The sequence below is a fragment of the Nelumbo lutea genome, chromosome 2 (genome assembly GCF_056320005.1).
Source record: "Nelumbo lutea isolate HS-2025 chromosome 2, American lotus-T2T, whole genome shotgun sequence".
In the NCBI taxonomy this organism is placed as follows: Eukaryota; Viridiplantae; Streptophyta; class Magnoliopsida; order Proteales; family Nelumbonaceae; genus Nelumbo; species Nelumbo lutea.
Genome location: NC_142685.1, coordinates 110,094,913 through 110,110,783, shown reverse-complemented (window position 1 = coordinate 110,110,783; position 15,871 = coordinate 110,094,913). Strand labels below are relative to the sequence as shown.

General features: G+C 45.4%; 1 protein-coding gene and 1 pseudogene across 1 annotated transcript; one reads left to right on the top strand and one right to left on the bottom strand.

Annotated features, from left to right (window-relative positions):
- The first annotated feature begins 10,022 nt into the window (after nt 1-10,022).
- LOC148872725 (uncharacterized) lies at nt 10,023-11,094 on the top strand. Its single transcript, XM_088970585.1, has 2 exons — nt 10,023-10,178; nt 10,299-11,094. Exons 1-2 carry the CDS (start codon nt 10,104-10,106, stop codon nt 10,824-10,826), a joined length of 603 nt encoding a protein of 200 aa, XP_088826711.1. The 5' UTR covers nt 10,023-10,103; the 3' UTR covers nt 10,827-11,094.
- Nucleotides 11,095-12,343: 1,249 nt separating this feature from the next.
- Nucleotides 12,344-15,623, bottom strand: LOC148872724 (RING-H2 finger protein ATL74 pseudogene; annotated as a pseudogene).
- Nucleotides 15,624-15,871: the final 248 nt, after the last annotated feature.

Genomic DNA, 15,871 nt, shown 5'->3' with positions numbered 1-15,871 from the left:
ACATTTTCCTTTTGAGAACTTAGCATTCAGGGCCTCCTCCATCAACGCCGGACGTGGTGCCAGCAAGAATGCTTCTGGGGAGCAACCCCAACTCCTCACTATCTGTATCAGACAGTTCACCGTGGCACCCGTGAACGCTCCACTCCCTTCCACGGTTGGAGCGACCTTTTCCAAACCTTCTGTTGTACCCCCAGTGACCAACCAGAACCAGTTGGAAGACCTAGTTCAATGCATGCAAGCCATGCAAGCTCAAATGCATCAGTTCCAACTCTACTAGCAACAAGTACTGCATCAGGTCTCTCAGTGCCAGTACCAGTAGTAGTTTCCTTCTTTGCCTCAAGTCCAATAGCCACTTCCCCCTCGGCACCTAGCCACGAAGCAAACCAAGCCCTCCCGCCAGAGCGAATGACCTCGCCGGGGAGAAGCCTCTCAGGCCCAGGATCCTTCTAAGAGCCAAGCCTCTTCCCGTGGAAGAAAGGAGAGGCCAGCCACTCCCACCCCGCAGCCTGTGGGTAGGTCGAGGGCCTCCCAATCTGTCAAGCCCACATCACCCCAGCCCTCTCAGATCAAGCTCCCACTCATAGAAAACCCGTTCGAGGTCCTAGCCGCAGACTACAAGCAGGGCCCTTCGGTTCAGAGCTACCATCAGCAGTCCAAGCCCATGGAGCTCGGTAATACTAAAGCAAGCAGCACCGGCACCTAGCTGACGAAGATGCAGCGGAGACATTGACGAGCTCACCGAACTACTACTCGCGTCTTGCCCGAGCTCAGAGGTAAGGAGGAGGTAAGCTCAGATGAAGTAAAAGTTACTCCTCTCCTTTCAGTTCCTTCCCCACTGTCGTCGGAACTTCTTGTTGTCCCCATGCCAAGGGACCTCAAGCTCCCTCCCCTGGATAAGTATGATGGATCCTTCGATCTGAATGATCATGTGGATGCTTTTCAGTCCCAGATGCACCTGGCAAGAGCCAGTGAATCCTGCATGTGTGTGGCCTTCTCCACCACCTTCAAAAGGGTAGCCCGCACTTGGTACCGAAATCTCGCGCCCAGATCGATAAGAAGCTGGGCGCAGTTCGTGCAAGTCTTCACCTCCCACTTTGTCACCAGCAAGAGGTGCCCAAGAACTCAAGAAAGCCTCCTCGAAATAGTGCAAAAGGAATGGGAGTCCATTCGGAATTACATCAAGCGGTTTAATGATGCTTGTTTGCAAATACTCGATATGGACCCCGCAGTTTGTCTCACCGCGGCCAAGCGAGGTATTACCCATAAAGAATTCAAGTGGCACGTGCTTGTCAATCAGCCTAAGATCGTGACCAAGTTCCTCAAGTAGAAGGGCGAGCAAAGCCTTGAGAAAAGAAAGAGGAAACCAGAGCCCCCAACTTTGGGCGACAACAAGAAGAAGAATGACCAAGCTTGGGGGGGGCAAAGCCAAATCTGCCTTTCCGAGCTCCAGCAGCAGAAAGGGACTACACGCCCCTCAACATGAAGCGGGCTGAGATCCTCATGGCGATCAAGGATGCCCCGTATGTGAAGTGGCCACCTCGGCTGAAGGCAGACCCTAATGTAAGAAATAAAAATTTGTATTGTAGTTTTCATAAAGACCATGGTCACAACACCGAAAATTGTAAAAACTTCCGCGACAAGATAGAGGAGCTCATCCATCGCAGGTATTTGAGAAATTTTGTACAAAGCAATAATAATAAAATAGGTTGACAGGGGGAGCAGAGCAGAGATGCTCCCAAGTCCAACAGGCAGGCAGAACAGCTACAGAAGCAGCCCCTGAAGAGAAACTAGTTCGGGGGACCATCCACATGATAGTCGGAGGTTCGATTGTGGCGGGCTGCACCTTAGCTACAGCTCGGACATCAGCTCATGAAGCCGCCAGGGAAGATCAAAACCCCCCAAAGCGGCCAAGGATGGAAGACCCAATCTTCTTCATAGAAGATAATGCGTGGGGTCCACTACCCCCATGATGACGCGCTTGTCATAAAGATGTAGATCAATGACTTTGAAGTCAGGCGCATCCTTGTCGACTCAGGTAGCTCAGCAGACATCCTCTTCAAAGCAGCCTTCGACTAACTTCAGCTCCAAGAGAGCGACCTGAAGCCCGCGAACACTCCCCTGTTAGGCTTCAACGGGGAGGAAGTCAGGCCCTTGGGAAGGATTGCAGTACCTATGGAAGTCGGCACTTGGCCTAGCATAGTGAGGCTCAACCACGATTTCTTAGTGGTTGCAACCCCTTCCTGTATAATGCCATAGTAGGTCGGTCGATCACCCATGCCTTACGAGTTGTGGTCTCCACTTACTACTTGGCCATGAAGTTCCCCATGAACTTTGGAATCGGGACAGCGCAAGGTGACCAACTTGAGTCTCACAAATGCTACGTCACTGCCCTCAAAGGGAAAGCCAAGGTGGCCGACGACCTCGAGCTGGAGCGACCTATGGAGCAGAGCGAGGAGTGAGCTGTGCCCATAGAAGAGACTGTCTCCATCCCAGCATCGACAAAGGACCCAACCCGTACACTTCAGATCGGCGCTTCCATTGAGGAGCCAGTCAGTTGCCAGCTAGGAGTTCTCGGATTATGCAGCATCATTTGGCGTCGTCTGTGGGAATTCTGCGTATATTTAACATGAAGTTGAACCCGAATAAGTGTGCCTTTGGTGTCACCTCGGGTAAGTTCCTGGGGTACATCATTAACCAGCATAGCATTGAGGCTAACCCGGACAAAGTAAAGGCCATCCTAGACATGAAACCACCCCAAAAATTGAAGGAGGTTCAGAGGTTGAATAGCCGGATAGCTGCTCTAAGCCGCTTCATGTCCAAGTCGGCAGATCGTTGCCTACCTTTCTTTAAAGCAATTAAAAGCAAAGGGTTTGAATGGACCCAAGATTGCCAGCTCGCGTTCGACGAGCTCAAAAAGTACCTCGCTAGCATACTGGTCTTAACCCGGCCCGAGGAGGGCGATGTTTTATAACTGTACCTCTCGGCAAGTGACGAAGTGGTCAACTCGGTACTAATAAAAGAGGTAGATCGGGTCCAATGACCTATATGCTATGTTAGTAAGGTATTGCAGGGAGCAAAGACGAGATATCCGGAGATAGAAAAGCTGGCCTACGCACTGGTTATTGCAGCCCGAAAGCTCCGTCCATACTTCTAAGTTCATATTGTTGTTGTTCTCACCAACAAACCTCTAAGGCAAGTTTTGCTCAAGCCCGAGGTCTCTGGTGGACTAACGAAGTGGGCCATTGAGCTCAGTGAGTACGACCTCCAATACAAGCCGTGAACTTCTATCAAGGCCCAAGCCTTAGTAGACTTCATCGCGGAATGCACTTTCAGCTCCGAAGTCCTCAGGCCGGTTGAGCATGAGGCCCCCAGTCCGGGCAAGCCCGAAGCTCCCAGGCTGGTTGAGTCCGAGCACCGTGAGGTAGCAACCAGTGCGGCATCTCTCCTAGTTAATCCAAGCGTGAACTGGGATGAAGAGCCCTGGATCCTTCACGTAGATGGCTCCTCAAACCAGCAGGGCAGTAGAGCCAGAATCGTTCTGTACGGCCCAAGCGGCACAAAACTAGAGTATGCACTACGCTTTGAGTTTGCGGCATCCAACAATGAAGCAGAGTATGAAGCGTTGATAGCTGGGCTAGCTCTAGCCAAAGAAGTGAAAGCCAAGCATATCGTCATCTGTAGTGATTCCCAGCTCATGGTCAATCAAGTCACAAGCGAATACGAAGCTCGCAAACCAACTATGATTGCCTATTTATCCAAAGTAAGAGAGGCTCTGCTCAACTTCTAGTCACACTTCATCAGGCAAATCCCGAGGTCGGATAACGCTGAGGCCGACGCCCTGTCCCGATTAACCAGCACCAGTGATAATACCATGAGAACCATGTACATAGAGAACCTGCCTCGGCCTAGAATTCTCAGGGAGGCAGAGGAAGTCGCTCCTGTCGTTCAAGCAGAGCCTAGCTGGATTGACCCGCTTATGAGCTTCTTGCTACATGAGACCTTCCCTGTAGATCGCAATTCCACTAGAAGGGTAGAGCGTCAGGTGGCCAAATACGTCGTGATAGACGAATGGCTGTACCAAAGATCCTACATGCTCCCATACCTGTGCTGCTTGGGACCTTCCGAAGCCGAGCTCGTGCTCCGCGACACTCATGAGGGCCTATGCGGCGGACACTTGGGGGGCAGGGCCCTCACCCAAAAAGCTTTACGACAAGGGTACTACTGGCCAGCAATGAAAGCATATGCTATTGAGCTCGTCAGAAAGTGTGACAAGTGCCCGAAGCATGCCAATATCCACCATCAACCCTCTGCCGACCTCAAGTATCTCACTAGCCCGTGGCCTTTCGCGCAATGGGGCATCGATATACTCGGACCGTTTCCACCAGCGACAGGCCAGAGGAAATTCTTAGTGGTAGCAGTGGATTATTTCACCAAGTGGGTAGAAGTTGAACCTCTCATGACAATCACAGCTCGAAACATACAAAACTTTTTTGGAAAAATATAGTGTGCCACTTCGGGATACCTCAGGTACTGATTTCTGATAATGGTAAGCAGTTTGATGACATTAAATTCCAAATCCGGTGCCAAAACATGGGGATCCAACAGAACTTCACGTCAGCCACACACCCTCAAGCAAACGGTTAAGCATAAGTCACGAATAGAGCCATCCTCCGTGGACTGAAGGCACAACTAGATCGAGCTAAAGGACTATAGGCAGATGAGCTACCCAACGTTCTATGGGCTTACCAAACTACAGCGAAGACTGCACAGGAGAAACCCCCTTCAACCTCACCTACGACACAGAAGTAGTCATCCAAGCCGAGATCGAGGTTCCTTCGCTACGACTAGGAGAGTATGATGACAAGGCAAATGAAGATGAGCTACGTACCAACCTCGACCTACTCGACGAATTAAGGGACATTGCATATATCAAGACTGCAACCTACCAGCAAAGAGTAGCTCGGTACTATAATGCCAGGGTCAAGAAGCAGAAACTCCACGTTGGTGACCTACTCGACGAATTATGGTACCTGAGCCCAGTGTTGGCAAGCTTAGATCGAATTGGAAATGACCCTACCGAGTGAAATGGGTGCTCGGGGAAGGAACACATGAGCTCAAGACCCTAGAAGGGAAACAAGTACCTCGAGCATGGAATATTGTCAACTTAAGGCAATATTACCTATAACTACTAAGTAGACCACGAGTCACTCTTAGAGCCTAAGGGCCAAAATGCCGAGCTAACGTAGACCTTGACGCGATAAGACCCAGTCGCCTCTATGGCATGGGCGAACTATTGAGTAGACCACGAGTCACTCCCAGAGCCTAAGGGCCAAAATGCTGAGCTAACATAGACCTTGGTGCGATAAGACCTAGTCACCTCTATGGCATGGGCGAACTCCAAGCGTGAACTATAAGTCACTACCTCAGCCCTAAGTGTTAAAACGCCGAGCAAATTAAGACCTTGGCAATGTGAAAGACCTAACCGCTTCATTGGCAAAGGCTAAGTATTAGTAACACAGGCGTAGGCAGCTCGGGTGTGAACCCTATGAAGCATAGCTCATCTCGGTATACTGGTTGAACTCAACAAGGAACGACCTATGAACATACAGTTCGAGCATACATGGTAATTACTTTGGGGTATACTATAAAAATACCTCAAGCACCAGGGGATAGCTCAGGGTAACAACTACTGAAAAATCCTACTTTGGGTATGTAGCTCTAACAACTCAGGTGATAAAATTGCTTCGATAGAAAGTAAAGAGCACACCATACTTAGTAGAAAAAGATAAAAATTCCATTACTTGTTTATATAAATAAAAAATCGGGCTTAACAGCCCAGGAAGAGTTCAACAAAAGGAAAAGTAGGGCCCAACCGTCCAAGAAAGTTCATTAAAAAGAGATATTTAAAACCGGGTTCTGACACCCGGGAACCACCGGAATCCATTTAGAGAAGAAAAACAGAAGAGCCACCGGCCTTTGGGATCCACCGCCTCCACATCATCATCATCCTCCGGAGAGTCGGGCTCCTCCTCCTTTGCTAGGTCTACCATCTTAGGATCCAGACCCTTCATTGTTATGCCGTCGAGGTTGAGCCCGAAGAACTTCTTCCGGACCAGCTAGCAGCAGAGTTTAAATCCAAAGCGGTAAGAGCTTGAGCCATACTCCACTTGGAGGTCGTGGTACTCCTAGGAGTCCTTGAAGTCCCACATCGCCTTAGCCCACTCGGCCTCCACCATGGTGTCGAAGTTCCAAGTTCAGCCCTGAAGCGTGGACTCCAAGTCTCGAACCTGCTGGCGAAGAAGCTCCCTCTCCGCTGCCACCCTCGATGACTCCTCCCGGTAGCGAGCGCTCTCCTCAGATAGTCGAGCGATCTATGCCTCCTAGTCTCGGACGAGCAGTTCTTGAGCCTCGCTCCCCTTTTGAGCCTAAAGGACTTCACCTCACTCTCCTTTTGCACGGTTGACCTTTGAGCACGAGCATCGCCGGAGTGAATGTTGGTCTGGAGAGCCATGGTGTGGATGGCAGAGTTCACCTGCCAACAAAAGACTAAGGTCAGAAAAGAGAAAAGGAGAGAAAAGAAAGAGAATGAAGAAAAAGCCCACTTACCACCATGCATTTAGCGGAGGCTAGCCTAGCAAGCTCCTTGGGGTCCATCTCCCCCTAGCTAGCGACCTCCTCGTGGCAGATCGCCCTTCGGCTCTTTCATGCAGCCATGATGTAGTCATTAACACCCTCCCAGTTCCCGGTAAGGAACTGCAGAAAGGGAAAGGGGCGGGATCACCTAGACAAAGGTAACTGCCCTTGCACTGGGAGCTCGGGCTCTTCTACGCCACCTTTCATGGCGACTCCCTCGAATGGAACCGGTGGAACCTAAAGTGTTGGAGAACAAAGGCCGGGTCAGTAGACTCGAACTCAGCGCCGCCAGAAGTGGAAGCTCAGTCAGGATGTGACCTCTTTGCCTTACGCTTCTGGTTGCTGGACAGGAGGCAGCATGCGTCGACACCAGACATTATGGCTGCCAAAAGTCACAAGGTATTAATCCAGTAAAAAAAATAAATTTTACAAGGCACTACGCAACCTAAAAGCCAACCTACTCGGGCTCAGGCCAGCCTACGCGAGTTTTTCTTCGATCAAGTAGTTCGACCAATGGAAGCCAACTGCTGCCCAGGACTGTAGCATTTTCTGAACTTTGGGGTCCAACTCAACCCCTGAATCCTGGATGGTGGCCCTCTAGGGAGTTGGGAAGGGCCACCCTTCGGGGTTACGGACTACAAAATAGTCTCACTTCCAGGCCAGGATCCTATTCGGCAGCTTGTATAAGAGCTTGAAGCCACAACGAGGAGAAAAATAGTAGGAATGCCTTTTTGGAGGCGCTCTGGGAGAAGCATTCTTGATGCAAAGGATGGTAGAGAGGATATCAAGGTTGAGGGGGAGAAAGTACTCATAAAACAAAGAGATAGTCCCAACTACATTTCGGATGGAGTTAGTATGAAGTTGTTCAACGGTGACGTTGAAATGGTTCAAAACCTCCACTATCAGAAGATGTAGAGGAAGATGCAGGCCAACCACGAGCTGTTCTAGGAAGATCACGATCTCATCGGGACCATGCTCCCAGGGATAGTTACCGGAAGGGAGATTGTAGATAAGGTCTCCGGGAAGGTTAAAATGAAGGACTAAGGACCTAAGTCTCTCCATCGACATGGAGGAAGGACCAAATCTATTGGGCTCGCTACCCCGAGAGGTGGAAGTCGTCTCGCCGGAGGCCTCCCAAGCCTTCGAAGCTTGCCCCCAAGCTCCCCTTAGCTCGAGGGGGCGTCATCCTGGTTACCATCCCGGGAAAAGACGTGGTGCGGATATCTAGACATATTGACAAGATGATAAGACTCACCAGGAAAGAAATGAACTGAAGAAGATGGTGTGAACAGGAGAAGAGCTCGGGCAGCTAGATGGAGACACAACCTCAGAATCCGAAAACAAGGCAAGTTAGCGTAAAAGAAAATGAGGCCTGGGGCCCTCCTATTTATAGCCACTACGCCCTCAAATCGACGGCTCAGATAAAAATGGATATGATGATTCACAGTCAAGCTGACCGCACGCCTCCTGAATCTGAAACGTGACTAGCTACACATCTCCCATGATTAAGGTAATGACGACTGCACGTCTTCTAGAGTTAAGACACGCTTCGGCACGTCTTTTGGCATTCACAAGTTCTAAAGACCCCTTGACTTCTACGCGTGTATTTAAGGCGATCGGTCAATCAAGTTTGAACTTTGGGTCAAATCCACCTGTCACACTTCATGAACTCCTCGCGCTAATGTAGCACCCTTAGCCCGAGGAGTGGGGGCAATTGATGGAGGGTAATTTGACCCGACCCCTTGAGACGGTGACACCTGGACATGACTCAGCGCAAGTAACAACTCAGCACCACAGTTTGACCACGACTAAGTAACGAGCCCACAGGACAGCTCGCTGCGTCACAGCTCGCCATAGGGTGAGCTCGCTACAACACGAGCTCGAGGACCCCTGATGTATTGAAAGGGAATACTCCAGGATAACTCTATCCCAGCTTGCGAGCTGAGATAACCAACTCGATCCAACACTTAGGCAGAAAAACTGCCCTAAGGGCAACCTCAAGGGGAATCACCTCGAAGTACCCCTAGGAGCTCGCTACAAGGTAGCTCGCAATAGAATAGCTCGCTACAAGGCAACTCGCTACGGGATAGCTCGCTACTAAGCGACACGACATTTTCAGGAAGCTTCTATCTGACAAGACCGTACCCGTCATACTACACCACGTCTCTTGACTAACAGCGTAGTCCTTGTCAGCCCGACAAACTGCACCCACATCTCTCGACAGATGGTGGCGTGTCTGTCCTTCCAGGATGTGTCACTCATCCGATTGGATAGTACTTTGCAACGGTTACCTGCACAGCCCTGACAGATAATGGCTATGACAGAGGTCAAGTGGCGGTTACGCCCGATTTGACAAGAACGCCCATATTTAAGAGCCCCTTGGTCAAAGGGGAAAATGTATCTTATATCTTATCTTGAATATCTTGAACTTACTTGAACTTTCTCTCGAGCTAACTCAGTGATCTAGCGTGACTTACATTCTTTGCACTCTTTACTGCTTCTTCCAGCATTCTAACTTAAGTATCGAAGTATTTCCACCGAACAAATCCCTCGATAATTCTTAACCGTCTTCTTCTCAGATACCGTCCATTGCTAGTTAGGAGCTAGTCAGCTGCCAGTTAGGAATGCTCAAATTGCGCAGCATCAAATATATTAACACAAAGAAAGAATAATAAAGTCCTCAACCCTGAGCACCCCCTTCTAGATAATTTGAACTTACAAAAAAAGAAGAATGAGATTTAACTAATTGGGATACTGGGTTGATTAGTGTCTATTTACATAACAAAAATAAACTTATTTTGAGGTTCCTTGGTAACATCCTGGTTCATCCTGGTTTTCAACAAAAGCCACTAGCATGCACGGAGTATATGCTGGATAAACGTTCTTATCAACTGCAAATAGTTTAGCTTAAATAACAAAATTATATTATTATTTTTCGGGATCGGTGTAATGTACGTTCGATTTAATTCCCTTGAGAGTGAAAAAAAAGGCTTTGATTGTCTCTTCTACTGAATTGTCTATAATATCCCAGTACTTCTTGAAAAATAGCACATTTAGCCCATTATATCCCTGCACTACTTTGTGGGCTTATTTAATTGCGAGCAAGGTAGTAAGTAATAAATTAACGGTGTTAATTCTTTCTGGTAAACGTGCACAAGGCAGATTCATTGCCGAATCTCCGATTATAAGCGGAGTTGCCTCACTTCTCCACATATCCTTGGGAAGTTGGGTCTCACCTGCAGTCGGCGGACCTTATCTACCACTCTACGTGTTGTAAAGGAAGTCGAAGACTTGAACAACACCACCACGTCGTAACTCACGCGTCAGCTATCGCATCATTTGTTTCATTTATAAAAGCAGCGACTCACTGCGCTTGCTATAACACACATAAGCTCTTGTTTTCTAGAATCAGATACCGACCGATCGATTTCGAGATCTTCTTTCATCGTCTCCACCCAAACCAAACGAAAATGCAGGCCATGAGGGATTCCGCTTCAAACGTTTCCGACTCAGCCAGGTCCGGGATGGACAAGACCAGAGACCAGGTTCTTATATTTTCCTTTTTGCTGTACGTCTGATAGGAATTTCGAGTTTTTTTCTTTACTTTTGAATCTCTTTGGGTTTATACGGTGGGAGTGTAACATTAAATCATGAAACTCTTGCAGGCGGGCAGGATTACCGATACCGGTGATAATCAGCAGCAGCAACAGGGTGATCGTAACAGCGGAGGCGGAGATAGAAATGCAAGCAACGCCGGTGGTGGTGGTGGTATTTACAGTACTGGTCTGGCGTCTGGAGACGGTGGCCTAGGTGGGCAGACCTACGGGTGGAATCAAGGTGCGGGCTGGTCGAACACAGGGGGAGCCAACACGGGGTTGAATTACGCTGGGGTGGGTGGCGGAGGCGCCGGGGCTGGAACTGGGTATGGGTATCCGGCTGGATACGGCTACATGACCACCGGAACCGACGCAGGGTTGGATAACAGTGGAGCTGGAATGGGTGGCGGAGACACCGGAGATGGAGCTGGATACGTCTATGTGGCCAGAACCACCGTGGTGTATGACACTGCTGGAGCTGGAATGGGTGGCAATACCGGCGGAGACACTGGGAACGATGACACGGGAGCTGGAGAGGGTGGCGGAAACGACGGAAACACCGGGACCGGATATGGAGCCAGAGGGAATTTCCGTTGAAGCGGTTGTATCGTAACACGATTATCGTTACGGTTTTCATATTAATGTAGGTCGAGTCTTCTACATATATCATATATGTATACGTAATATCCTTAGTTTGTTGGGTTGATGAGCCTCGTCTTAGTCTCAGGCTCTCACTACTTGTTGAAATGAAACCACGCACGTGCATGGCATGGAATGAATGCTCACTACGATAAAATTAAGCCGTGCAGTTTAAATGTTTATATATTAAAATAGTTTTCCATGAACGAGTTAAAATTCAGAACTGTTTATTTTCTTCTTGTTATTATATCAGATTATCAGTGCAATGCATTTCTCAGAGACTTGGCAAAACTCGGTATCGCTCCTTTTGGAGACGTATCGAACCTTGGTCCCGATCACTTGATATTGGGGGCGTCTGATTTGTTTCCCCTCCACCTCCTGGTTTCTAGCTCTTAATTAATGGTTTCCTGCATTGATTTATTTACGGTGGTGTTTGGGAACCACATGTTCTGAAATGATTTTAGTTCCCCTATTTTTATCTCGACAACTTTGGGGTTGAATATAGATTGTGTGATTCAGATGCAACACTGGATTGGTTCATTGATATAAGAATATATGTGTTAATGGACCGGGTTTGAGTTGAAACTAATCCAAATCTAAATGAATTTAAACAGGGTTTGACTTGAAACTAATCTAAATCATGTTTTGAATTTAAACAGATCAGACGGTCCATTGGACCAAATTCAGTCCAGTTGAGTCCAATTGACACCCTAACTACATGTACATGTTGGGTGATATGAGGTCGTTGATGGGATTAGACCAAATTCAGTCAAATTGCCGTGTGGTTCGTAAAATGAAGTTATTCCATCCCAAATTCATGCGATTATCAATTTGCCAAACATGAAACACCAAAACAATTCTCGCAGATAAGGGAAAAAAGTAATATTTTATAAAACAACTAAAATAACACAACTTTTTCAATGTGTGCGATGGTTCCGCATGGTTCGGTGAAGTGGTGGAAGATGTTTACGCCGGAGGAATTCTCCGGCATCAATCGGTTGGTTGTCGTGTTTTCTGTTTCGGTGTTATCATTCCACTTCATATCTCAAAACAACCCATGGACACCAAGTTCATACTGGCCGATACTGTTTCTAAGATCTTGGTGCTGGTTTTGCTCTCCCTCTAGTTCATGGAGGATTAGATTGCTTAATCACTCTCTACTTACCAAGTTAGAAGTTCGGCCACATTCAGTAAACACTCCAGCCCCACCTCGCGAGTTCAACCACAGCAACAATGAGCTTTCTGCAATGCCGATTTGGCAATTCGGCTACCGGTTGGCAGCCAGCCCTCGGCTATCCGGGTATGCCGCATCATCCGGCGCCTACTCCCTCTAGCCAACGCCACGCACATCGAATTTCAATGTATTGGATACAACGACGGTGACGACATCAAATACACCGACGTTAGGCAGCTCTGCTCTGTCGGATGAATAGAGAGGCAGCTCAGCTCCGATCAACACCATCAACTTGGCTGCGCTACAAGCCTACAGCTACTATGACGCCACCCTGTCGGCCGGACCCACCTTCTGGCGGCCCAACTCGTTCATCGGCATCTTCTGCATCAGATGTTGTTGGGCGGTCCAGCAATGAATGCCGGCAAGTAGGGCACGACGGGTGTGACACCAGCCATGTGTCTTCACTTGACGTAGAAGCATGGCTGCATTTAGGCAAGACGCGTATCTTATCACCGTCCACAAACTCTCCCAGACAAATTGGGCACTCGGTGGCCTGAATACTCTTCCCCCCATACACTGCTACCGGAATCTGGCGCAATGCTTTCTTCTTAAGCCCAATTGCAGCTAAACGTGCAACTGGGCAAAAGAATTGGGGTTTGGGGATAGTTTCCTTTATTACGAACCGATTGATGCCGGAGCTATGCTCCGGCGTAAATATCTTTCACCACTTAACATCGCACACATTTTTTCGCATGAATACAGAAAAGACGACGAATAATATTCCTGCCCTTTTTTGATATTTTTGTAAAAAGTTATTTTATTTTAGTTATTTTATAAAAAAATTACTTTTTATTGATATTCAGGGCAAAAGGTTGCCCTTATCTGCAAGAAACCCTTTTATTTTTTCATTGACTTTAAATTTTGTATTTATTTTTATTATTAATAAAATTTTAAAAACATTTCTATTTTACTACACTTATTTTTTTAATATAATTAATATTAAATATTAAAGATTGTGTTCTATTCTTTTAACTTTTGTATTTTATTTTTATTATCAATAGAAAGATAAAAACAATTTTAGTTTATTATACATATTTTTTAATATGATTAATATTAGATATTAAATATTGTGTTCTATATTTTATAAATATTTTGTATTTTCTAAATTTTTATTGGTGTATCTTAAAAGAAAATAAGAGAATTGAATTAGTGAAAATTAATAATTCAAATTATATCTTAAAAAGAGGTTGCAACTAAATTGGCTGCAACAATAAGGACGAAGACAATAAAAAGGAAAAACAAGAAGAAAAAATTGGATGAAGTAAGAGACAAGGGGAAAAGAAAAGGAGAGAAAACATGTGCAATTGGCAATGACGTTTCACTAGTTGGGTTGCAAAAATAAGCAAAGAAAAAGAGAAAGAGATAGAGGAAATAGGAGGGGCAGTTCAGTAATAACAATGTCTACATTATTGTAAAACTAATAGGAGAGGTATTAATTTGCACCTCCTTTTTTTTTCAAGATGTAAGGGGAGGATTTTGTTTGGATCAAAAGTCAGCGGAGGTTTATAGGATTATCATAAACACATGGGAGCTTTTTTATAATTTTTCTTGTCAATTAATGCTATTATATTAATTAAGGATCGAAGTGACGACTGACGAGTAGAAGTGTAAAGTGGGCCGGCGTGCTGGCCCGTGGGTCGTGGCGCTCTCCTTGGTAAAAATTTTGGAGGTTGGGTATTAGCGTTGGGCTAAGTCTTGGTCAAGGCCGGGTTATAGACCGGCTAAAGCTGTTTTTGCCTATTAACTTAAAAAGATTGAAAAAAACTTAAAATTTTAATTTTATATGAATTTTGATATATACAATAATTAAATAAATTAGTATAATAAAATTAAAAAAAATTGTTTATTTTATTAATATATTATATATTATTATATAATTATAATTAATATATATATATATATGGGCCTTGCTGCATGCAAGCCGTGGGCAGCATGGCCCGCTTGATTGTGTCATGCTGTGCTGGCTTGTGGACTTCAAACCCCAAGCTCAGCACGACACAGACCATCGTACTGGGCCTGGCATAGTCCATGAACTGTCATGCCGTGCCATGCCAGGTCAGTCCAAAATCGTACCAGGCCATATCGGACCACAGGCGGCACAACCTGATTTACACCTCTACTGATGAGGTGTTCAATGGTTTTCTTTAGTTTAAAACGAAACAACTGTCATGTAAGTAAAAAAGATTGCTGACGTAAAAATTGTTTTTTTCTTCTAGAAAACAAAACCATTAATTTGTAATGACAAACACTCCCTATAAAATGTAAAAAGATTGGTTTTTTGGGAAAAAGAAAAAGACTAGGCAGGTTATTTGCATAGGTGTGGGGCAAATGAGAATAAATATGCTTTTAATTAAAAATAAAAGACAAATGAAGAATTAGGTGGGGTAATGTGTCATATACATGAAGATTCAAAACAACAAATAGTATGGTTTTGATAAATTTAACATTTCTAAGAATTGTGCAGCTTAGCTATAAATTGTTTTAATTGCAGATTTCAAGCTTTATATATTTACTTAAGAAAAAAGATGTAAACATAGAGAAGAATAGACAAGATTTACATGTTTCACTTATGTCTATAAAAAAGATACTAGAGAGTTTACAATTCGTGTTCTCAGTTCAACTATGTACAATCCTGCCGAACAAGCTGAATATGAACAAATTAAAGAAATGCATATATAATTTATATATTAATAAAATGAGTTCGACTATAGAAAGACATGGTACCTTAAAATTAAACTTATAAGTTATAACCAATCAACTGACAAAAGTAGTAACCAATCAAATAGGTGGGTCTTCATCAAAATTTATGGGGTTTTGATTGGTTAAATCTTTGGGATTATAGTTGATAAGGATAATTTTTGAGCCCTAATATTAATAAAAGTAATACTTTAAATAAAATTTTAAAAATATATTAACGTTTTAAAAATAATATCAAATAAAAACAAAAATATTGTTCATATTTTTTCTCTTATAAATCAGTCTTCATCACTGCCGCTCGCCACCGCTTCTGACAATTTTTGGCAACACCTTTGCCGCCTCCGTTCACCTCCGCCTCCACCCACCTCTGGCAAGATCAAAACCCACTCCATTCATCGGACAACACCGGAATGTGGGAATGCCCAGATTTCTTCCCAGTCTCCAGTCATGCTTCCCAGACCCAGTTTATTTCTCATAGTTCGCTTTCCAGTGATCCTTTCCGAATCAGAAAGTGGCTCAATTTTTCACTTGGGTCAACGGTTTCAATTTCCTCTGTCGATGCCCTTTAGCTGAAGTCGGGCAATTTAATCAAAAGGAAGGAGAAGATCAATAAAATCTTATGGGATCCATTTTGCAGGCAATCCCAAGGCATCTCTACCTCGATTCAAGTGGGAAACAACTGGTGCAATGGCCAATCGTTGAAATTGAACAACTACGAGGAGACCAAGTTAATTTGGCCAAAGAGAGATTAAGGGAGGGTCGGTACTCGAAGTTTCAAGAATAACAGCTTCCTAGGTAAGCTTACCTCTGACCAACGCCGCCATCGCCACCTTTGCCTCCGCCCACCTCCGGTAACGTTGTCAGAGGCGTTGCTGAAAGCGGCTGCAGGTGGTGGCGTTGATGAATGATTTGCAAGAGTAAGAAGATGAACAATATTTTTGACCTTATTTGATATTATTTTTAAAAAATTAACATATTTTTGAAATTTTATTAAAAATATTACTTTTATTGATATTAGGGCCTAAAAGTTGCCTTTATCAACTATATTCCCTAAATCTTTTTCAATACCATG

Bases quoted from the DNA above. Each gene is read 5' to 3' on its own strand.
- LOC148872725 (XM_088970585.1), top strand. From the start codon at position 10,104: ATGCAGGCCATGAGGGATTCCGCTTCAAACGTTTCCGACTCAGCCAGG. The intron at 10,179-10,298 runs GTTCTTATATTT...AAACTCTTGCAG, and splicing joins TGGACAAGACCAGAGACCAG to GCGGGCAGGATTACCGATAC.